Source organism: Anopheles funestus, chromosome 3RL (assembly GCF_943734845.2).
Source record: "Anopheles funestus chromosome 3RL, idAnoFuneDA-416_04, whole genome shotgun sequence".
In the NCBI taxonomy this organism is placed as follows: domain Eukaryota; kingdom Metazoa; phylum Arthropoda; class Insecta; order Diptera; family Culicidae; genus Anopheles; species Anopheles funestus.
Window position 1 is genome coordinate 63949131 of NC_064599.1, and position 24641 is coordinate 63973771.

The 24641-nt window shown below is 41.0% G+C and overlaps 1 protein-coding gene across 8 annotated transcripts; it reads right to left on the reverse strand.

The window, feature by feature from the left end:
* Nucleotides 1-408: 408 nt before the first annotated feature.
* Nucleotides 409-24596, reverse strand: LOC125766883 (NAD kinase-like). Of its 8 annotated transcripts, none has more exons than XM_049432969.1 (6): nucleotides 23712-24591; nucleotides 3415-3498; nucleotides 2794-3337; nucleotides 2464-2721; nucleotides 2137-2219; nucleotides 409-2052 (listed from the first exon to the last, which is right to left on the reverse strand). In XM_049432969.1, the coding sequence occupies exons 1-6, from the start codon at nucleotides 23852-23854 to the stop codon at nucleotides 1842-1844; spliced, it is 1323 nt and encodes a 440-aa protein (XP_049288926.1). In that variant the 5' UTR covers nucleotides 23855-24591; the 3' UTR covers nucleotides 409-1841. The 8 variants fall into 8 exon arrangements, with proteins under 8 accessions (XP_049288926.1, XP_049288921.1, XP_049288923.1 ...); XM_049432964.1 differs by lacking the exon at nucleotides 23712-24591 and adding exons at nucleotides 8463-9587; nucleotides 15294-15992 and having other exon boundaries at nucleotides 2464-3337; XM_049432966.1 differs by lacking the exon at nucleotides 23712-24591 and adding an exon at nucleotides 8463-9799.
* Between the last annotated feature and the right edge of the window lie 45 nt (nucleotides 24597-24641).

A 24641-nucleotide genomic window follows, 5' to 3' on the forward strand; every position in this document is an offset into this window, starting at 1 on the left:
TATTTGCTCTCTATACCGCAGTCACACGCTAACGATGACTGCTTTTGAAAGCTCAACGTATCATCTGCTTTACGTACAAAACAGGATTACAAAATAGCACATCAGCAGGAGGTGTATAATTCAAGCAATTGTTTATTCAATTACTGAACCGAAACGTGCTTAGCATAAACCGTGTAACCGTTAAACCCGTCGAAACTACATACCTTTCTTTGATTGGAATGTATTTTTGGTTTTCCGGTAAAACTAATCAAAATACCGATATTAAAATTAAATGTCACAAAAGCAACCATTTCGTACCCATAAAACCAACCCACAGGGACACTATTATCATGCGCAGGTGTATGCATATTTAAATATTAATACACTTATATTCGGATTATTGTAAAACGCTTGTTCCGGAAAAAAAGCTTTTGTTTGCGATTGTACACATTATGCTCGCATTTATTAAATAGGTATACTTATATATTTTCTTCTTTCATTCACTTTTTTTTTGTCTTTTTCCGTCTACCGAGTTTTTTTTATAAATTCTCTAGGGATCAATACGAATTTTATTCCACCTTCTCCCTTCTCCTGTACCCTCACACCCATCAATCATCGCACTTGATCGATCTTACATTTGCTTGCTTTGCCTATCTCACGCATCCGGCACTTATCAGTGTACTGTTCACATTTGTTCCAAAACGCTTTCTCCCATCATTCCCTGTCGCTACATAATGTTTAGCAACGTCAAAGGTATATTATAAAAAAAACAAGAAGAAAGGAATCCACCAAACGAAACCAAAAAATCTGAAGCGTTTTATCACTACGAACCATATCGCACCCATTATCGCTCCGCTTATCTCTTGCCCGTTCTTTCGCTGGACGTCGGTAACTTTTGCCTTTACCTTAGTGTATTATCTTCCTATTTGTGCCTCCCAACCGGCCGGTTAGACAGTTATGCAGTATCGAGCGATTTTGAGCTGGTTTTTTGGTGAAAACTACCCGGGAACAAATACTACTTGTACAAAAACTCAACTTTCTATAACGACGGGATTTTTGTTGTGAGCGGGTATTTTTTTCTCTGTTTGTATGCAACTTTCATTACTCTTTTTGTTTCTGTTTCTGTACGCAAAGCATTTCAAAATATTAGCTCTTATACACTATTGTAGCATGTATCTTTCCATTGTTACGCTCTCCTTGAGAACATCTAAACTTAACAAAAACAAACCACCCACAGTAAACACTGTTCGCACATCTTACAGATTTCGCTTACCGTACACTGAATACCACTCGTTTTTACTACCGAAACAATCACATTTCCCTGGTCTGGTGAACACGCCATTGGTGTAGAAAGCAAAATTTTGTATACAATGAGAAAAAAACCACTCTGCACAAAATGGTTGCCCTTCGGATTGATTACCCACTCGCCCCCAGCAGCATCATTCTCATCCAAAACAACGATCCGAATCAACAAACTACTGGACACTGCATCTCTGTTGCATTAAAAAGATAGGCCTTAAAGTTCTCCAAGCTATCGCTTGGAACCATAACTAAAAGGACACTGAAATTCGACCTGAACCAAACACATACCTTGCGCCGCCTTTTTGCTACTTCACTGCATGAGATCCGCAACATTTCTGTTTCGCTACTACTACTCCTTCCTAAAAATACATGAAAGGATCCACACACGTACATCATACAAACACAAACACACACACATAACACTATCCCTCGTAACGATTGCTTTTACGTTCTGATCACTTTGTACTCTTGCCTTTTGCCTTGTTGACGCAGAGTACGATAGCTTCGATTTGATCTTTTGTAGCTCCTTTTGTGTTGCGTACAGTACTGCGCGGTACGGATCAATTTTCGAGATTCTCCATACCGCGTACGATATCATCGATCGCGCTGTCCTCCGTACCGGAACCGGTCAGATCGGACAGCTCGTCCAGACACTTCTGTCGCTTGCGCACATTCCAGTGTAGACATTCGGCCAACGAATCAAACCAATCGGCAATCTGATCCTGCGCGCATATACTTGGCACCGGGTAAATAGAGGTGGTGACATGAAGACTAAAATGTAACAACAACAAAAAACCGAGCGATATTAGCGAATTGATGGCGGAATTATTTGGAAGCTATTGTTTCGATAGTTACCTGTCACCGTGCAGTAACTCCTGACGATTCCGACCATCAAACGATACCCAAGAACTGTTTCGACTGTCCGGAGATATTGCAATCTAAAAGAAACGGAAAGAATCAATTACACAGTTAGAAACAACCTAGCTTTGAATTCAATGATTTATGGTTGATTTTTAAATGTTATTCGAATGTTTCATTCCTGTTAAGGTTTGCTTAAAATAAAAAAAATCAGATCTGCAATTTGTTGAGAATCATAGTGCCAGTGTTGAGATAGTCCTTTACGGAAATGAGAACGTTTGGACGTTTAAAATGGACTGTAAAACCCTGTATTACAATACACACCTTCAGTTCCACTCCCGCTGGCAGTACGATGGGTCGGAAGCTGAGTGAATGAGGACATATCGGCGTTACGAGAATGGCGGGCACTGATGGATGTATCATCGAGGCACCAGCGGCAGCCGAATAGGCCGTACTGCCAGTCGGTGTCGACACGATCAATCCGTCGCCCTGCACCGAAGTGATGTGCTTGCCGTCCAGAAACAGATCAATGTTGCTTAGGTAGGACGATAGTCCCCGATCGATGACAACTTCATTTAGCACCTGGAAATAAAAGTTCAGTATTAAAGCCACGTGAATTCTCTCTCCGCGTGAGGTGTTCCGTTCCACTCGTACCAGTATGTTGGTCGACGGATCCTGAGACGATTTGAAGGTGGAGATCTCCTGCTCCGTTTTATCCTTGCGCACGATAATACACCGCAGCCGGCTGCGTAACGTAAGTGCCGCATGTCCCTCGAGCACGTTCGTCACCTGCTCCTGGAAGTTATCGAACTGGAACGGTGTAAGGAATCCAAGCGACCCCAGATGGAATGCCATAACGGGTGGAACGGACTTCTGGAACAGAAGTGACGCATACAGCAACGTTCCATCGCCCCCGAGACAGATGATGAAATCGATCTTATCCGTTAGATCGTCACGCCCGTCCTTAAACGTGATCAGCTTGTCCTGCAACTTGGTAAAGCGCTTGTCACCGGTCAGCAATGCATCGTCCAGTATGGCGGCCTCCACCCAGACGACCATATGCTTCTCGTGGATTAACCACTCCACCAGCTGTACGAACGGCTGTAGCACCTTCGAGTCACGAACCTTCTTAATGACCAGCACTGCCAGTGGTGGTTTGTACCACGTTAACCGCTGACTAGCCGGATCCTGAATTTGCCTGCCAGGAGAGAGAAAAAGAACAGATAATGAGAAGATAATCTTCGATTATATGTGGAGTTTGTTAAGTATACTTACATCACCATCGCCGAGTTTTTCATAATTCGACCGCATGGTCCAAATTGTTGAAACGGGGACGGTGCATTCAAACTTCGTGTTCGCCTGAAAATATAATGTAAAATAAAATTTAGTTTAAAGACATTTCAAGCTTCTAATTTCTAGTATAAACAAATTTAAGAAGACGTAGTTGTGCAAATAAATAAATAAAAAAGAAACATTTTATGTCAAATGAGACAAATTCATAAATAATTGTAGTAACAAAACAGTACAGTACCATCTAGAAAAAATGATGGTAAGGAAGATTGTTGTTTGAAAAAGAGAATTCAAACAGATAGTTCCATGCAAAATATTATTAGTAGACATCGGTTCGCCATCCGAGCGCCCTTATCGCACACTACACCAAAGCAAACTCATATCAGTTTGAATAATTGCGTGTTTCCTTTGCCAAAGTGCTTCTTCCTATTTAGCATCGAACGAAGTGCGCTTTTGTTACATTGTACGGTTAACCTAAACAATGTTCTAAACGTATACTTCTTTCAGTTCAATATTGTTCACGGACACACGAATGTAAAGTGTAATAAAGAACTTCCTTCCATTATTCTTTGCGTTATTGGAAACGTTACACCGTTACAACAAATATCATTTAAAAAAACGAACTCCAGACAACGAACTCCTTAACCAATTTGCTTCACTTTTAATCACTTCACACGCAACATGTAAATCGATTTTGTTTGCTTGCCAGAGCATAATCATAATATTTGTATCGTCTTGAAATCGTACCACAATTATTATAATTAATTAACGCAACAAAAAAGACACACAAACATCGTAAACAATAATATTCATAATCAACATACGTAAGTAAAAAAAATTCAATTAAAACAACCATAATTGCAATCCACACCACACAAGACAGTAAATTAAATCAAAGAAACTTTAATTGAAGTTAATTATTATTGTTGTGGCCCTTATCGTTAAAAACAACCCTGACCAACCGCAAATAAACCGATCGCGTACCTCGCGTGTTCACTCCCTTTCGATCTCTTGTTTCACTTATGCCCACAGCGAAAAAAAACCTTCCTTCCCTTCGCAACAAACCAGCGTTCCTACTTCCCATCGCACATTCGTCGTATCCGCACAATTATGCACCCACATTGCTGCAGGTTGGGCACCAACTGTGCCACCTTCAGACCGGGTCATTATTTTACCTCCTCGAAACGATTAGTGAAATTGTCAGGGCGGACAAGTTTTGCGTTCACCCTCGTGTGTTCTCGGTTCATGCTCAATTCGATCACCTGCTCCACAGCGCACACGGTTTTAGCATCTTTTCGATTTTTTTATCCATTCGCACTAGTGATCGTTGATCATCTCACGATCGTCTTCAGACAGCTTCTTTCTATCCATTGTTTCCGTTGAGGATTTGGGGAAAAAAATCAACCACACAATAAAGCGTATCGCGATTAAACCTTCCCATCACATCTGGCCATAGTATCGTCGCTCTCCCCAACAATCAAACCCCATTTTCGTTATCTCGCTTCCCCGTTCACGGCTCGGGCGACAGGTCATATATATATCTACGGATGGAAAATCAGAATCTAAAAAAAAAACCTTCAATCCGTTTAAGCGCCTCAAGTCTTAACGTCAACGTACGATTTTTTTTCGCACGCTGAGAAACACTCCAGCATACTGTCGGCGTTTGCATCCACACGGGTTTTGCGTCATAGCCTTGTAGTAGGCACCCTTTGTCGCGCACCGTACGAGACACGAGGGTTCTTAGAACGGTTGTGCCTGACGTAATAAGCGACACCTTCCTGATCTTCGATCGCAACAGGCTCCAAAAAAGGGCATCTTCTCACAGCATTCGCGACCGCTTGGTTTTAACCTGACGAGGACGCCTATCCTTGAACGAGGGCTATCATATCATTCACCAACGATTGTTTGGTTGGGTTAAAACTTGTGCAAAACTCCGTACCCAAACTGACCTCTTCGGACGCCAAAGCAGTAACTGATCCTCGTCCGCTTGAATATCGTCCTCGGCCGATGGGGAATGAACGGTGCTACTACCATTGGCATTAGCGTACCCAGTAGCACCGGTAGTACCTTCCTTTGCCGAAAAGCCATTATGCTGGCGATGATTGTTTTGCTGCTGCTGCTGCTGCTGCTGCAGGCCACTATACGCATGATGGTGATTGTGATGATTCGGATGATGATGGTGCTGATGAAGACCCGCCAGTGGATGATTGAACCGCACCAAATCGGCCATAAAATCATCATTTTCGTGCATCTCAGCCATAGTGGAGATTCGTTTCTTTTTTTTTCGCGTCCTACTGCAACAACCGTCTACGTACCGGACGGTTCAACGATCAATACTATACTACACAAAGAGCTAGTCGCTGCGATAATCCATCAGGTGGATTTAAGCCATAAAATCTATCAAAATCACTCTAAACTCGACGCTTGTTTTAGAGATCGACCGGACCAAACTGAACCGACACTGTGAAGTGGAACCGTGCACTAAGGAGATCCCAAACACTTCGACACCTCAACTCGCGTGTCTCCTCGCGGGACTACTGACACACGATCGCACATGCGCTCGTTCGAAAACCGTCGGGTGAAGGATCAAAAAGCTGAAAACAAGTAATCAGCACACGGTCACACCGCGACAAGGGTACGATCGCACGCACACACGCTTATATTTGGTTGGCAAGAAGATGCTGGGCCACAGTGCTCCATTGCTTTCCAGCAGGTGTGTCCACAAATGGACACTGTCGTCCAATACTATGTGTTTAAATAATGTTTTTTTTATGCAGAGTCATTCATCAATAACAAGCATAACTCTTTTTTTGACATTTATTACGTTTTTGCTAAATTACTTTATGAATAAAAAAAAAATTGTTAATTTTTTCATCGTAAATCGTAAATATTGATTTGACTTTTAAATGAGTTGTAGGTGTTAAATAATTTACAATTTTTGTACAAACACAAAAATCGGCCGGCTGCGACGTACCGTCTGGAAGAACGGACCGTCAACTGGACAGGTTAATTTAATTGTAGACGTGTATGCATCTGTATTCGTACGGTCGAAACGATCGATCGTACATAATTTAATCGGAGCCGTGTCGCGCGTGTACCGGACGATGACGACGATCGTTTTAGGGGCAAACTACTGTCAGGGACGACCAGACTCGAAAAGATGCTGTGTCGCACTCTACAGGGTAGTTCAACCGTAATGAAATTAAAGATAAAGAAAAACATGACTAAATAACAAACTTTTGAAATGGTTTAAAACCCAAATTTAAAACCAAATGAACTTAATATGAAGTGGCTAGAAGTTAAACAAGTTTTAAATAACTTAAAGTGGCAACACTTTTAAACCAACCTCCCTGTGGATACACACATTTATGGTCATTACTTGGCTTAGTATGACGAACGAACGAGTTGCGGACCAACCTCTACAGACCAAAATCCACCGAGGGACAGACTTTCCCTTTTTTTTTTGCTTTGCTTTTGATGTACATTCGCACAAGAAGTTCACCACCTTGAACAACCGACAGAATGAACATCATTCACGCAAAGAATACGCGGGGGAAGTTTTTAATACAACTTTAGCAACTTTAAATAACCACAAAAATGTGTCACAAAACACTAAGAGCACACTTTTTATTTAAAGAATCAACACTACACGTTGAAATGGTGCTGATAAATTAACCATTATTTACAATCATGATTAGCAATAACGATTGTCCATTACCCAAACACGCACACATTCCATTACGCTTCAGTAGCAAAAACAACACTTCACAACAAACTGATCGTTGAATGTGTTAAGTCATCATGCCCTCTGCTTACTGGGCGAATGCCTTCGAATTAAATTAGGGTTCGTGGCATAGTAATGAGACACTTTTCAATAATAAACAAGTCGCTTCAATCAATCTTGGGTATGTTGTACTTTTCCTTTAAGCAATCACTATTTGAAAACAGTTCCAACGTGAACCATTTTGTATTACAATTATACCAGGTCGGACACAGCTGGGAATTGTTTTAGACACTAGATACAACACATCATCAGCACAGAGAGCACGAACTAAAACTAATAGTAGCGTACAGCTAAGTCCACCTATTTGTACCTGTAGCAAATTTAGAGGTAAAACCTCCAGAAGAAGAAAAAATTAACAAAGCAGGAAAATCCTCACAAGTACTGCATGACGCCTCTCAAACTGTCAAATGTAAGATAAGATTTCGCACTTCGATAAATTGATGAGAACTGGCTGCTCATTGTTACGAATCAGTTCGCTATTCAAACAGTCATCACAAGCCTTACTTTGACTCATGGAAAATGAAAACTTTCCTGCGATTTAGACAAAACCCGAAACTCTGTTTAAGCCCATGCGCTTTTCCATGTGCCCAAAATCCTTGCTGATGTAAACACTCACTTCGGACTGGTTAGTTGAAAGTGGACCTTGGCACGACTCACAGCACGGAGTCACAACCTTATCGGGACGATAAACCGTTCGCTACTAACCGATAGGTGGTAGACGTCAGTTTGGAATTGGTTTAAAAAGAAGTTACATGTCATTATCATTTCCCCCTTTTGTTACTGATCGCTACCTTCCAGAATTTGCTGGGAATATCTACACTCGTTTAAAGCTATGTCACAACGCACCTACCGAACCGAATCAAAAACCCTTTTTGAATTTACCCTCAGTAAGCTAGAATTAATCCATAGAACTAAAGGTTACTGAGGTCAACCATTCGTTTGGAACTATCTAGCGGATATCGTTCCGATAGTAGATCTTTAGCAAAACTTCATATGACATTTTCAGAATAACCGTGAATTATGGAAGCATTCAAATTCCAAAACCCAAAGTTAGCCAGCATTATAAAAGAAAACCACAAGTGAAAATTTTAAAGATCAGACTATGCGTCTGTTAACACATCTTCGTCATACATCGTTCTACACATGATCATGGTACGATCTTCCTAGCAGGTGTCGTATTCAACGTCACTACACACGAGAGCGTCGGGGCAATTTGTAAGGTTAGGTTGGGTAGTGCGCAACCACTTACGGCCATGTACCGGACCTTCTTCGGCGAGTGTCGGACGAGAAGTATCCATCGTCGTGCAGGTGATCGTCATCACTCCACTCGACGTGCTTGCCGCCACCTCCGCTACTGCTGCTGCTCGCATGATGCTGATGATGATAGTTGGATGCCGTCGAGCTGCTGCTGGACATGCTGTTACTACTTCTTATCCTAGGGCGTATCACATGACCGTTGAAGTTGTACTGCTGCTGCAGTAACTGTTGTTGATGGAGCGGTCGTTCCATTGTAGTGAGCTTCTGTTCAAAAGAACTTCTCTTAGCAAGCGAAGTGCCACTGCCCAAAACACTCGATTCTTTTGGGCTACGTTCCGCCACGTTATTGTTCACTATATCACTAGGTTTTGGGTGCGTTTCGAGACGTGCCGTACCATCTACAGAGGTTCGGTCTGTGGACGCCGTACTGGCCGCCCTGTAGTTTGCCGTTTCACGATCACCAAACATTGCCGGTGGCGACGCTGTTGATGACGACACTGCGAGCGATTGTTCCCGACTCTGTTCCGCAGCATGCGTCCACATTGCTGAGAGCCGATATTGTACGCGCTCTTCGAGGCGTGACTTGTGTAGCGTTGCGAGATCCACATCGGAAAGGTAAGCCATGCTGTGGTTGGAGCCTCCAATTTTTTTTCTGTTTTGTTTTAACAAAGCAGAAGTTACTACAGATAGCGCACACACAACGCAAAGTTATGCACCACCACAATGCTCCCTCCTTTCACGCAATATTCTTCGATTCTAGTCGATCACTGGGCACTTTGATACGCGCTTACGGCACCATTCACCAACTCATATCGGCAAATGCGTACACACAACACACACACAAACAAACATGCACAAAATGTGGCCTTTGGTTTGGAGCATAATAGCTGAGGGATTAACTCCGAGGTGCCGATTCAAACGCTTCGCCGTGTTGCGATTGCACGCGTTTGAAAATAGAATTGCAAACAAAAGAACACACACCACACCGCAGACAGTTAGTGTCCATATGCACCGAATAGGCCTCCTGCCTTTATTAATGGCAGTCTAATGCCTAATTAATTCTTCGAGTGTTTTTGCCACATGGAAGGAATACCACACCGCGCGAAAGGTACGCTCACTGAAAGAGGAATGAGGAATACACCAAGAATTAGGAAGGAGTGCACGCAACAACTTCAACGCCACTCTGGACACACTGTACTCTAGGAATACACAGAACGTATTCTATTTGCGTTGAATATACAGTTTTTGTCGCAAGTATCACATAGGCACAAACGGTTAAATGCGCGAGTTTCACGACCAGATTAGTACATCTTTCCCACTGATGAGCTGATTTTCAACTGAACAAAATACTCGCTAATCAAATCAATCGGACCGCACATATCACCGTTACGTCACCAGACAGAAGTTGTTATCACCTCTCACGAGTTGCCCACCATGCACAGCGCAATATGACCGCAGAAATAACCCAAGTCACTACAACAAAGCACTGATAAGAGTGACGTTGGCTCTGTAGTGCCCCTGACGTGACGGAAGCCGCTTGAGAATTGACGACGTACATACTGTCAAACACCCTTTCTTCTCGTCAGCTGTCTGGTTTTTATCTTGAGACTTTTCTACACACTCAGAACCTTCTCCAATTTTCACCTCCATTCATACAAATCAGGAAAAAACAGTGTCACGATGACTTTTAAGATTGCGGCGTAAGTGCAACTACCTATCAGTTAATCAAATCACGCGCACGACACAAACGGGAAAACACACCACAAACTCACTGGAGAGTGAGTGTGTACCGGTATTACACGATCCAGGATCCTTCAACCTGCAAACAGTGCTAACCTTGCGTGACATTCCGCTGTTATGTTTGTTGCAGTGCACACGATCGTACAGCATGCAAACGGATCGATGAGTCGTGTGGCCCTGGCATACACCTTGACCTGACTCCAGCACTATCTCTCCGAAACAGAGAGAAAAAAAGGCGTTACATCAGCTCAACGTTTCGTCGTCGTGTTTCGTACGAAAAGATTACAAATCGTTAAATCGTGATCGAGTGATCGGATTGTGATGTGGCGCAGTAGAGATCATTCGCGGTGGGATCTGTCTGTGCAACTATTCGATCCTATACTGATCACCAGCAAACGTTGTCCCCAAAAGATAGGCGAATGTGTTCAAACGGTTTGCAAAACATCGAACAAACAGTGTAAACAAACACTCCGATGGCCATCGAATCCCCTACTCCAGTTACCATGTTACGCAGAAATTGAAGTTGCTGCCGGTTATATTCGCAGCTTACGGCTCAGTGCCCACGCAAAAGGAGGAAGGTCAACCAAATTTCGGCATCGCTTAGCACCCCAACAGCACAATGACCTCTGCTGCTATTGCAATCAGGTAGTGCACACCATACACTAACCATTTGAAATACTGAAGGTCTTGCTGTGACCATTGGGAATTCATTAACACGCGCAACTGCAATCTAGGGAAATAGTTTAAAAACACTTTCCAAAAGAGTGGCGAATCGGTTTAATTTATATAGCCCGATTATTTCTAAGCCCCGACAAATGGAGACACTGTTGACCTTCCTAATAAATAGCCCACCTCAGAACATTGATCTTATGACGAGTTCCTCCGCTCACCAAGAACACACCAGAAACTGGAAGCAAAAGGAAGATAAATACCAACACAAAATTTACCATGAAAAGGCAAACATCTGGCACGAAACAATCCTTCTGTAATTCATTAAATTCAGAATTCTGGACAGCCGGTTAGTGATTTTTTGGAATGATAAGTCAGAAATGAGTTTTCTCACGAAGCGATTTTCGGCCGAAAATCACACTGTTTATTAGACTAATGACTATTTGCCAGAGAAGCAAACGAATTTATCTCCATACTTTTGTGGTCCGAATGGGCAGACACTCGAAATGTATCTTGTCCAAATAACCAGCTGCGCGGAGTTTTGGTTTTTGGTGTTTGCCCAAACCAAAAGAACCGAAAAAAACTATACACTAATTCCGTAAGCAAATGTTTACCGTTCTTCTAATATGTTGTAAAATACAAATACGTTTTTTACGCTACTCAATCGATTGCACTCCAAACCCTTATTACCAAAGCCATCAAAGGCATCGAGACTAGAGATGTCCAAAGTGAGTAAGAGTGAGATAGTGAGCTGAACCGTTTTTTTATTTTTTTATTATTTTTTATTCTTTTTTTTACTTAAAGCATTATTTGAGTGAAAAGAAACTTATTTCAACCAATTGGCATTAAAATAAATCCATTTTTAAAATTTTGCAAAATTACTCAAAAAAAATCTAAGGCTATAGCCTTAGGAAATTTTCAAGTTTTTTGAGTTTTTTAAATTTTTTGATTATTTTTTATTCTATTTTTTATTTGAAGCGTTATTTGAGTGAAAAGAAACTTATTTCAACAAAGTAGCATCAACCATGAGTGAGTAAAATGACCGAACCTTAACTTATACGTTTATGCCTGATTTTTTTATGACTCCGAAATGAGTCGTTAAATGAGCTGACTCCTAATAACGACTCATTCACTCTGTGTTGACTCACTAAAATGAGTTGTTATTCTCATCTCTAATCGAGACATCGTGCGATCAAAGGTCACAGATGAGACTTTGAAAGCAACTTTCTACGGCAACAAAGATGTCCACAGGGTGCTCACTGTTGGTGGCGCAGTATCTTCGCCACCTTCGTACATTCGTTTGCGCCTTGTACGATGGTCCCACAGCGAGCTTTAGCCAAGGGCAGACCGTAGATTACGTAAAAAACTCAAACACAATCCCCTTACCGCACACGATTATCAGCCACGGGGAAGGGGAAGGGTAAAACATGGCACCTACAAACACACAAATACATCTTCCGTTGTCGATTCCATCTTTCGTGGGTTCCGTCAACCACAAAACCAATAGAAACCGGGGCCTCCTTCTTCCGTTTCAGCTTCTCTTCTCACTCTCTATACATCTCGTGCGATCTCTCTCACTCTCTCAGGCACACCCTAACGGATAAACCTTGCCAAACCGATCAACGGAACGGAACGATCGCAAGATTCTATTAGCCACTCAAGCAGTCTCTCAAGGATGGACGCACGAATGGATACAGTGGGGGCTTGATGCGCGATCGGATAGCGATCGGATGATGTTGGATGACGATCAATCAACACGCTGCAATCAACGGTCGGTTTGGCCTTGAGCATGGGGCATGAGTCCATGGCCCAGCCATTCGCTTAACCGTGACATCGAGCCACATTGACACCAAAGATCCGATCTTCCAAACACACTGCGGAAGAGTTGGCTTTACTCGTTATTGTTGCGACTTTATTTGCAGCATGCTTCAACCACTTGCGGATAAAACGCTGAAGGTTGTATTCTATGATTTCTTCATTGAAAATAAAAATTCTTCGTTTTTTAAAGAGTGAAGCAAACTAAAGAAACAATACTGCAAATTATCTCAAGAATAAAATAATACTAGCTATCCAACGTGCCTGACATCTACAGAGATACATTGAAACAATCATTCCTTAATTAATGATTCTCTACTGACTCTAATCCACCCCTACAGAAGCATCTTGTTGGTAACTGTGTGTAAAAACACAAATTCTACCTTTACTTTGTTACATGCAACACAACTGTTGCATACATTATGCGGGATAATTTGAGATAATACGAAGGTATTTAAATAGCAACCGAGCTGGTAATAGCACGTTCAGCTCGAGGCAGAATAATGACACAGACTCTGGTAGAACAATTGGTAATAATTGGTTCGTACACAATTATAGTTTAGAAAAATCTGGACACAAATTGCTCCTGCACACAAATGTCTTTGTTACATGATGTAACGAAGAGTGGAATTACCTGTAGAAACAATTCACTATTTTTTTCTTCTGCTCAAGACATAACAAGAAGGTTTGATCAAACAAAGGGAAAACATCGGAGAAACATCCACCAAGGATTCTGAGAAAGTCAATGTGTGTCCCAGTTTGCTGCTACCTGTGTGTTTGCCAGTATTCTTTTTAGACACGGAATAACATGTCATAAATAAGGTCTTGGAAATGCATTTTTGTAATTGAAAGATTACACTATTACGAATCGTTATAATTTATTTCGATATTGCCACTTGAATTCTGATCATTCGTTCATGCATGCATTGGCACACGGCGCACAAATGCAACAATTTTGTTTGTAAATATACAAGCAATGACGCTGTGGCGTTAAACAACTAAGGCGCCCTGTGCATTCTCCTACCCGTAAAAAAACAATAATAATGTCGCTCTCCTCCCTGTTGGTCTACCAATCCCTTCATCTGTTTGATTGCAAGAACTAGCACGAAAAAAAAATGCGATACAGTTTCATCTCACAACCACCCCCCCAATAGACCCAAATGGTCCTAAAAAACGCATACCGAGACGCCATCAATGGGGCCAAAAGCCGCTCTCACTCTCATCTAGAGTGGCTTTGGTGTGTATTTTTGCGTAACCACTTGCAATAAACCACCGCCACACACGCGGCAAAACACATACCCTTTATCCATGTGAACATGAGAAAAAAAAAACCGTGACCACAGGCGGTTGATGTGTGGCCTTTCTATTGAAAGAAAAAGTCAAACTGTCCAGACCGACCCCATTAAAATATCTTAATATTGCCACGGCAACGAGCGCAACCTTACATGCCCGAAAGGCAAAATGGATGATGAACGATTGCCATTTGTTGGTCGCTTGGCCGCAAGCCACAAACCCCGGCTAAGACGTCATCGTCTGGAAAGCGTGCAGGAATGTGGAATGCGTTGCGTCGGTGCGACTCACATCTTTCCAACCGCCATCCGAAAACCCGTCTTCGAAAGGGACATACACATTCCACAAATTACAACAGGTAACGTCGTCGACGGTAAGTGTTTCGCTCCAGGAATTTGACGCCTCGCTCATGACATCACTGTATAATCAACCTTAAACACCGGGAAATGACAATGCCGTAATTAACGAAATGGAAACCGTCGCATTCGAATTCTAACGCCCGACAGCTATAAATAGAGCCCAAGTGTCTAGTCTTGATTGTTGTTTGGAAAATGTCTCGGAAAAAAAGATAACCTCTAACCCACATTTGCTATCGATCGATGTACTAAAAACATTGGTTCATGGCGTCATCGGCGTGTAAACAGTTCCGTCACGCTACCAGTACTCCAGACGTCAAACGGTCAGGACATGGTGCTTTGGAGAGAAGCAACAAAAACAGCCCCCTTATTGTGTCAACGAACTCAATTCGGGCCCAAATTCGCGCTATGGGAACCAAACAGCTAGTAGTACCCAACTACTAGTCGCCGTATCCCCGGAATAGCTTCACTCCACCGTTGCCTAAACGCAAGGTCTGTTTGGTTGGAATTTTTAGGATCTAGGCCAACGCCGTATCGGCTTACATAAACGAAGTTGAAGTTGTTTGTTGTTTTACCAGCTGACTGGGTCAGGTCTTTTGGCAATGGTTCATGCATTCGATGTTGAAAGTCGCAAATCTTATCAGTTTTGCTGTTTATCAAACTGCTACTGGATGGTGTTGGAAGGCAAACAAGTTAGATAAGATTATAAACATTTAAATAAACTGAAATATAAAACACAGTCACAGAACAACAATAAACAGAGTTTAGTAAACTAACTCCAATTCTCCCTATAACTTCACTTAAATGCTTCCCGCTCATGAGTAAGATAGTTGTGTACTAAAACACGTTTAACCATTGACTGTTCTTCTGGTGACAACAACTGTTTATAGTTTCTTTTGTGCACTAACTGATACACCGTTGGTTACAAACTTTACTAAACCGTTTACACATACTTCCATTGAAACTCTCATAATTCCCAGACAACCCAGACGCACTTCACTCGTGATATCATTCCCAACCGTAGGGAAGGGAAAACACAAAACACACCATTATCCCGTGTACTAAAAAAAATCGAAACCCGCGCGTTGCAACGGTTTCCTTGGAACGGCCGTACGGCGGCACCCTTTCCGTGGAACGATCTCGCGATGACTGCGACGATCGGCTGACTGCGTTCGCCTGACTGTGAACGGGCGCTGACGGTGGCCAGAAATGAAAGAAACAAGCGCGCGCGCAAAAAAAAAGCAGCCACTCACACCCCATAACGACGCATAATGTACGACGATCCGTCTCGTTCGCACGAGTGTCCCAAAACCCGGTCCCCGGGTACCACGTGTGCCAGAGTGAGTGCGTTTCAACCCGTCGCTGATGGCTTCAAGCGCACCTTGCATACTCGGCCTACCTGTCCTTCCCCTTTCCCGTCGTTCCACCGCTTCGTACAATTAATGGTATCAATCACGCAGTCACCTCCACCGCAATCATACCCATTGGCGTTTTTCCCTTTCCTGTGCGTCAACGGGCGTTACACTATTGTTCAACTACGATACAACGACAAGGCACTATGGTTCAGCGGAAGGACGAAAAATAATAAAATTTCCACATTTGCTGTTTAAAACGAACGATCGAATGAAATACAATTTCGATCGGATGTAGTTTAACCTTCAAAATTACATGTTTTAAAAATTATTTATCATAAATTGGTTTTGAAAATTTGCAACAAAAAATAAAAGTCTATGTGAGTTTTTAGTTTTTTTTAGTTAATGCTTCATTTATAGCGATCGTGAAAGATTTAATTTAAGATTTAATATAATGGACAAATTTGGATTAATCACAAGCTGATAAATTGATTTCCAAAAATGAGCATTGAATTTGGAGAAATCAAGCATAAAAATGTAACTCGTTTTTTTCTATTATTTATATTAAAAAGCATTTTGGAACGAGTTTAACAAGTTGATATCTTAAAAGAAAACTTCAAACAGTAGCTGTCAAGCGAAGAGCAGCTTTGTTCGCGCGTTGAAGTCTTTTATATCTAAACTAATCGTTACTTTTTAAAACTAAGTGATCATAAGAAAGAGAAAAAAACTATTCTCAAACAATACAAAAATAAATCAAAAGAACTTGTCAAAAATTTACTTGCAAAATCATGCATGACACCTTCTTTGGGATATATCGTAAATTCCAGTTTGTCTAAAAACAATAAATATTTTCCATAAACCTTTCTAATATCAGCATAGTGCCATTCATGTATGGATTAGTGCAAAAAGCCTGTCCATTTGTAAGTGGTAGTACTGCCGGTCAATCTGGCCACCCCATACAACGAGAGTGTGGATAAACACTGTTGAATCATCATTGCCACCCATCCCTTAGCATAAACCCCCAATACGCTTTACTTGACTAAACGCGCGTTAAACCTTCAGTGTATGCGATATGGCCTACAGAACAACAGATGGCCCGAAATATGCAAAACCTTCCGGCAAACAGAGGAACAGTTGTTCAAATATACTGTTTTATTTTGTACTGGCGTATTTTTTATGCAAAAAAAAAACAATACAGCGTAAGAGATTTAAGATAAACATTCGACACTTTTTTGCCAAATTTTGTTGTACAAAATTTTTTTTGAGAAGAATATTATTTGATATTCAGTCACTTTTCAATTAAATTATACCATAGTTATAGACACAGCAGGGTCATATAAAATATACATCTCTAGATTTGTCGGATTACAACGAGAAATTGCATGTAGTCCATTTTCCAAATCACTATTCACGGACGTAAAAAGTGACATGACAGACTATGAAATAGAGCACGAAATAATTGGTACAGGAACACATCGACTTCACTATCGATTGACCCATTTATTCCATCCAATCGTTCTTAGATCGGACTCGTGGTGGATGAGTTCGCATAATTCATTATTAATACAAACCACAACCACTCTACTGTCGACACGTGTACCCAGTGGCCATCTTCTTTGAAGGACAGTAATGATAGTCGAATGATACTACAAAAACAACGATCTTTTCAAAAATTATTATTCAATTGTTAAGCGAATCTGGAAGTTCGCTTTAATTCCCCGCTCTCTAAAATGGATCGCAAATCAATTACAAGAAAGATATAATTTATTTTTTAACAGCAATGCTACATAATATGCCGATTACGTACCATGATCAGTTTGTTAAGCAACTTTGCCACCGCGAGCACCAACAACCGTGCCCAATTTATTTTGCACCGATGAACGATTTGTACGAAAGCGGCTCAAAAACAACCAACAATCCAGGCTAATGTAAAGCACCGGGGTTTGAAGTTTATTGTTGATAGTTTAGCTTTTCTTCATTTCCACACCCCCATCTTTCCCATCCGTCTGAAGGTTCGATACATTCGGCTGATTTTTAATCTATCTGCACACGGATAATAGGCGGCATGCACGCGGCATTGCATCATCGTATGTTATACACAGGTTGTAGCCAACGTGCCAGCGTGCCATCGCACCATCCCAGTTCCCAACGGTGCGCGAGAGTGCAGCAAACAACGGAACATCGTCCGGAACTGCATCGAAACAGTGCAGCCACCGGATGTAGGCGAAGCGAAGATGAACAACAAAAAGCACAACGAAATGCTGAAGGCAGCGAACTGTTACCGAATGGTGGCCCGCTGAAAATCGGAACTCCCGGAACTCTCGAATAGACTCGAATGCGGATACAAACCCAAATGGGGCGAGAAGTGTTAAAGTTATCTCAGATATTTAGCGGGACAATTTATCCATTATCATACCGATGAAATGATCTGAGAAGCTTGATCCGCCACTGCTCCTAAGGCTGATAAATTGATGTATTTTAATGCGAAGTTATTGAAATAAGTTTCTTTTCACTCAAATAATGCTTTAAATAAAAAAAGAATAAAAAATAATAAAAAAAAATTCTAAAATGTGAAAATTTCTTAAACCTATAGCCTTAGCTTTTTTTGAGTAATTTAGCAAAATTTTATAAATTGATTTATTTTAATGCCAATTGGTTGAAATAGGTTTCTTTTCAGTCAAATACTGCTTTAAATAAAAAAAAGAAACAAAATTATAAAAAAAATAAAATAATTAAAAAAATTTGAAAATTTTCTAAGGCTATAATAGCCTTACCTTTTTTTTAATAATTTAGCAAAATTTTAAAAATTGATTTATTTTAATGCGAATTGGTTGAAATAAGTTTCTTTTCACTCAAATAATGCTTTAAGTAAAAAAAATAATATAAAATAACAAAAAAAAATTAAAAGGTTGAAAATTTCTTAAGGCTTGAAAATTGAAATTTAAACTAACGCTTTCAGGAAATGATATTGTTCCAACTACCTATCAGACATGTATGAATTCAATAGACGAGACGAGGGTTAAGGGTTCAAATCTTGTCTGGTCCATATGCCTCCAATGCACAGTTGTAGTTTAGGATAAGATCACAGGACAAGATCGACAACGGTTGTGTTAAGAAACCCAAGTAAAAAGAAAGGAATTTACAACAAATATTAAAAACATAATAATGAATCATTCCTTACTGGTACAACCATTTCTTCTTAACTTATTACTGCTTAAAAACCTGTTCTGTTCACGGACGTTCCATTTTCCCAATAAATTCTTAGTACACATCAGTATAAGCTCACCATTCGTGCAGTGCTTCGCGCGTTTCTGCCGTCTCCTCCGGCGTCGAACACGCTCCGTTACCGTTCATTTTTCCGCCTATTTCCACCGTCGATGTGGCAACGCCAGAAGGGACAGCGAATCCAAGCAAAACAATTTGCGGGCGTTACACCACCCTCCGTTGGGACTATCCAAGCACGGTGGCGACGAACGTTCAACAAACACGAACACAATCACAGCACAGTTGCATCTTGTTTACCGTCCCGAAAGTATGTGGTCGCACTGCTGATGCTGCGTGAAGGGGGAGCAAAAGTTTGTTTTTGTTTTGTTTTTGCAGCAGCAGCTAGCCAACCAATGACGTCGCTGTCAGTAGTGTCAGCTGTGCGCGTATGGTGACGACGGTAGACCAACTTTCTCCCGCTTGCTGCGGTTGTGTTTGAGCAGTAGAAATGCGATGAGATTTTGACGATTTTCCTTGAATTCTTCAGCATAGCTCGTTTGGAAGGATGATAGTTCTAGCTAAACAGCATCGGAACCATACTTGCGACGATCCTTTCTCCCGTACGGCATACGGCATACGTAAATCGTAACACTCGTTTTAACTAATCTCGTCGTACTATCCTCATATTATCTAATACCGCATGTTGCACTTGAACCGATACACGATTTGCTTCTTTGCGTTTTCTGCGCACTAGCCCGTTACGGGATGTATCTAACAGATCCGTACGTGAAACGATCGTACACGATCGACGATGTAGCAATAGAATGGATTTTTCCTCGACAAATGCCGATACACAGCATGCACTTAGGGATGCAAACGAAATTGTCACACGACACACACACAACCTTTTACACACAAAACGCCAAACGCACCACAGACCAATAGAATGCGGATGCGGTGAAAGTTTTAACACTGGCTACCCCGTACACACCAACACAATGACGCCAATGATGATGATGATGATGAAAACGATCAGATGTTACACTAGCTGGCCGAAAATTTTCCCTACAGCACGCGGCGTACACATCCTGTGTACGTTTTGGGATGGGATTTGCACACCTACCGGCCAATGTCGTACACAACACCGGTGGATAATGACCAATCATCCACCCTACCTGGGAAAATTAACGATGTGCAACTGCATTCTGATACTGCCACGTTTTTCTTCGTGCTTGCTCAGTTGTGAAAACCCATCCGCAGCAACCAGCAGCCAGATTCCGTTATTTGCGTTTGCCAAAACACCATATCTACGCAATGTTTTTCTTTTCTTTTGCAACCCTCTTTTTGACAGTTCGAAGGAACTGAATTTCAACCAAAGTTGCTAGAGCCAAGGTGAGCATGGTTACACATTGTATATTTATTTTTTCCGTAAAACGAAAAAAAATACTTTTTTAATCGTGATTCATTTGTTTTTTGTTGAAATACGAATTTTTGTTTTAAAAATTCATAAATTATTTTTTTAAACGAGAAATTGAAAATTTTATGAAAAAGTACAAGCAACTGTCAATCTGCTGTGAGAGAAAATTTAAAATTATGTTCAAAGATGGCCGCCAGGTACGCTATTGGCGCGCTTTCTTTACCAATTCTTCTCTTTGGACGACGATCAGCGTGTTAAAAATCCGTTAAATAAATAACAGATTTATGAAATGTTAAAACTTTAAAAGCTTTGCTTAAAATTCTGCCTAAAATCTTATACGCGTTTTGTAATTCTGACATGCCTTGGAAATTTTTCATTAAAATTGAAATAGTTAAGACGGAATTCCACATAAACTATCTAAAATTAATAAGTTTTCTGTTAGTACACTTATCGTGGCAGTTCGAAGACTGCATTGTACCCTTAACTATTAACTTATAAATATTACTACTCGTATATCTACGAACCAGGCAATATATGTACATTACAAAATATACAACAACCCTTTAAATAAAATCCCAGCAAAGTAATTTAAACGACAACATTAGCATCTTTATGAATACTTCTCCATCGTAAACAATTTGCTTTTCATCTTTATAACAACACCATCGGAACGGTACCAATGATCGGAGCCAATTAAAATTTAATAAATTTGGTCCTGATTGATGACTTATTACCAGAAATTACACCCTACTTGGTCAAACATTTCAACCATTCTCCGGACCGGATAATGAATGGCTCGAACCATACACGCACGCAAACGTTCGACGAACCATATTTAGTGTTAAGACTTATTTCGTACGAAACATTAACCTTGCCAACTACCGCAAGCACCAAGAGGCAACAGCAACAACCAGAAAAAAATGCAACAATCCTTACGCAGTACATTGAGACTGCGCGCGTATCGCCACTTGTAATGCTTGGTTTGTCTCAGGAGAGCAACAGCCAAAAAATTCAAGTTCAAACAAAAAAAAACACGCTGTACACACCTTCGATTCATCCAGCATTTTATTTTTTTTTATGTTGCTAGCAAAAACTTAACGCACCATACGGCGGCTGTCTGAGTGAGGTGGTAAACGGCGAACAAAAAAAAAAACAACATCCCTAACCACATATTGAACAACATGCTGACTTCAACGTTTCAAGGTAGTTTCAAGACCAGTCAGCCAAACCTCTCCCAGGTGTGATGTGATCATGTGCGATCGCACATACGATCCGGCGTAGGTAAGATAAATATAGCCACTCTATCCCCTCTTCTCGAACGCTCTTAATCCAGCGGCATGCGTGCAAAGGTCACAGTGCTGCGGTGTGTGGAGGTGTTCCAAAATTTGTGTAATATAATAAAAAAGATTTCAAAAATACTTTAGATAAGAACAGTAAAAACCCCCATTGATCAAGAAACTCTAGAACGAATGTACGGAAGGAATTCCCTACCATTTGGATGAGCTTCCAAGCTTTGCATAACAATAAGCGTAAAAATAGTTCTTAAAACAGTCATTCCAAGGTCCGTTGCTAGTCCGGAATTCCCACAGCTAGCTGCTTAAGCCGCGGCTAGCAAAAAAAAAAGAAGCAGAGAACCGGCACAACCTCACCCAGCGCGCCATCTTTTTGGAGTTGGTGTTCCCCTTCCATTTGAGGAGGTCACTTTTTTCACCCAGCATTATGAATGAATCTACTCAACTCCATTGACGAAGGAGGAAAAAAAAGGTGTACTCCAGCTGCACGGCTTACAAGCATTACTGAATGGATCAATGTCAATTGTTGTAGAAATGCAACGAAACATACAACTCATAAATCATTGCTCATTGAACTGGAATAGGGCCGAAAACGGATATGGAACTAGATAAATGGCGATCGTTTCGCTCATATTGATCACATCGTTCGTGAGGTATGGTATCGATCTCGAACGAGACGCTTTTTCTCGACCAGGTTGTCAATTATGTTCGGTTGAAAGGAGAATAGTAAAAAAAAATTAATACAAGACAATATTTAAGTCATGTTATCGAAACAATTATCCAAACGATTTATGAAATATGGCAAAGGTCACCAAGAAGCACGAAGCGTTTGAATCGAAGTAAAACCGTTTTGTATGATGGGTTGAGATCAAAGATAAATACGTGATCGACACTAAACGTGTATGCTTCGTTCGTCTAATGGGCTTCATAAAGGAATTGATGTGGAAAAGTGTACGATCGCTGCATCAAGTAGTGTGTCCCAGGTGTAGATCAATAAAAAAGGTGAATTCATTTGCATCAAATTATTCTAATCCACTTAACCAGGCACAGTGTCTGTCTTACGATGGACATTGGAGAATCTTTTTGACTGTAGTAATTAAACTACAAATCCGCCTCATGATCGATTCATAGTTAGTGAGGATTTAAATCGTTTAGGTTGTGAACACATTGTTTAAACTTTATTTTTTCAATATTCACCAAAAGTTAAGAATAAAGCGATCACTCTAACAAACTATCTCTTTCCATGGGAATTACACACCATGGAAAATAATTGCATTTATTCTCACGATGACTACTATCAAGAATCCTTGACATTCTAGTATGGTTACACCAACGAACGCGCTAAAAACTTGTCTAGAAGATATTACAAACAACAGCTCTGTCAGCTTAACATTAAAATCATAACCGAATTGCTGACATTCCGCTGACTGTGAAGGTGAACGATTCATATTAATTATGATATACCGGATGCGGTGTGTCATAAAGAAATTCAACAACCACGAAATAATGGCTGACGGAAGCGTCGACTTCTCACAAGGGAGAGACTATAGCCACACACGGAGTCAACTCCACTACGCATCACAAATCCGGGCAGTTAAAGAGTTGTTTTTTGTCTTGTTTCATCACCACAACATAATGCGCTGGGAAAAGTTAAACAAAGCATCAGTAAATATTTCTTCCCACTCGATCATTCATTAGCTCGAGACATTCGAACCGGATCACTGGACCAGGTTAGATTAGGTTCAGTTTAATTAGGCTTTTTTACCCCTGCCATAAATCGTTGGTTAGTATTTGAATAATGGGAAAAAACATTTCCATGAAATGTACTCCACCAAACCGCGGAACCATGTGCGTCGTATATTGACGTATATGAAAAGATCATGAAAAACGTGCTATATCACAATCAAACTTTTTTAGTTTCCAAAAGAGTTTTGAATGCTATAGTACACATAGTTACTCTCATATAGCGTCCTACTTACAATATCAAGCGCCATTAGCAGGAAAGTGTGAAACAGATGCCGGAACATCGTTTCGTATCGCGCTCACTTTCATATTTACCAGGTTTAATCAAAAATAAGAAAACCGTGCAAAACGTTGTCAACTTACCGAAACTGTTTTGTTTTGTCCTGCAGATTGGTTACCAGCGTTCGGCGCAATGGAGCCGGCGATGCACCCGGCGATACATCCTGCTGCTGCTGCTGCTGCTGGGCAACGATGGCCCGGGCAAGAATTAAATCTTCCTCACGCATTTTACTATTGTATGCTAAGCTTTCTTTCAGATAACACGATCACTCACACGATCTTCTTAGCGGAAGCTTATAGACGATCACTACTTTTTGAACTGTTTAACCTACTTTGGCGGTTCGATCTTCACAACTGATCACTAACTACTGCCCTCAGCAAATCGCCCAAAACTATCAAACCTGCAGAAACTAACACGGAAGCACGCTGGTTCTCGCAATCAGGCTGTTTCTTCTTCCACGCAACACTGCACTCAAGCGGTCGGGAAATGTCCAATTCTGTTTATTTCCTCGCTTCACACAATACGACAACCGGATGGACAATATTTCCTCATCGATTGGGCGTAATAAACACAAACACAAAATTAAAAGCACAGTATAGTATTTGACAGTGTAGTTTGTTTAGTAAATTGCGCTCTCCTTCACTGACACTATGTTTGTTATGCGTAATTTTTCTTGCGTCTACTTATCATCACACGACAGAAATAAGCATGTATGCGCACGCAAACGCAACATTCACTAGCGGCCCAAAACTGTGAAGAGCGCTTCAGCACCGATAAACTAGTTCGCCATGATATGTTTCCTTTCCTTTATGCTGCTTTTTTGTGTAATCTTTTTTAAGCCAGAAACTTATAACACAGAAAAACAGCGAATGTCGACGAAGGAAAAAATAAAAATAAAAGGTGCACAAACGCGCACGCGACAGAGACTGGAACGTCTCTGACTGGTCGAAGGTGGATACAGACTGAAGTCCAACTGCTGGGATTCTTCCATTTTTCTACGTTTCGCGCGATCT

Coding starts and splice junctions, on each gene's coding strand:
- LOC125766883 (XM_049432964.1), bottom strand. CDS start 9,094: ATGGCTTACCTTTCCGATGTGGATCTCGCAACGCTACACAAGTCACGC. Junction 2,220..2,463: donor CAGCGGGAGTGGAACTGAAG/GTGTGTATTGTA, acceptor CGTTTCTTTTAG/ATTGCAATATCTCCGGACAG. Junction 2,053..2,136: donor GAGTTACTGCACGGTGACAG/GTAACTATCGAA, acceptor GTTACATTTTAG/TCTTCATGTCACCACCTCTA.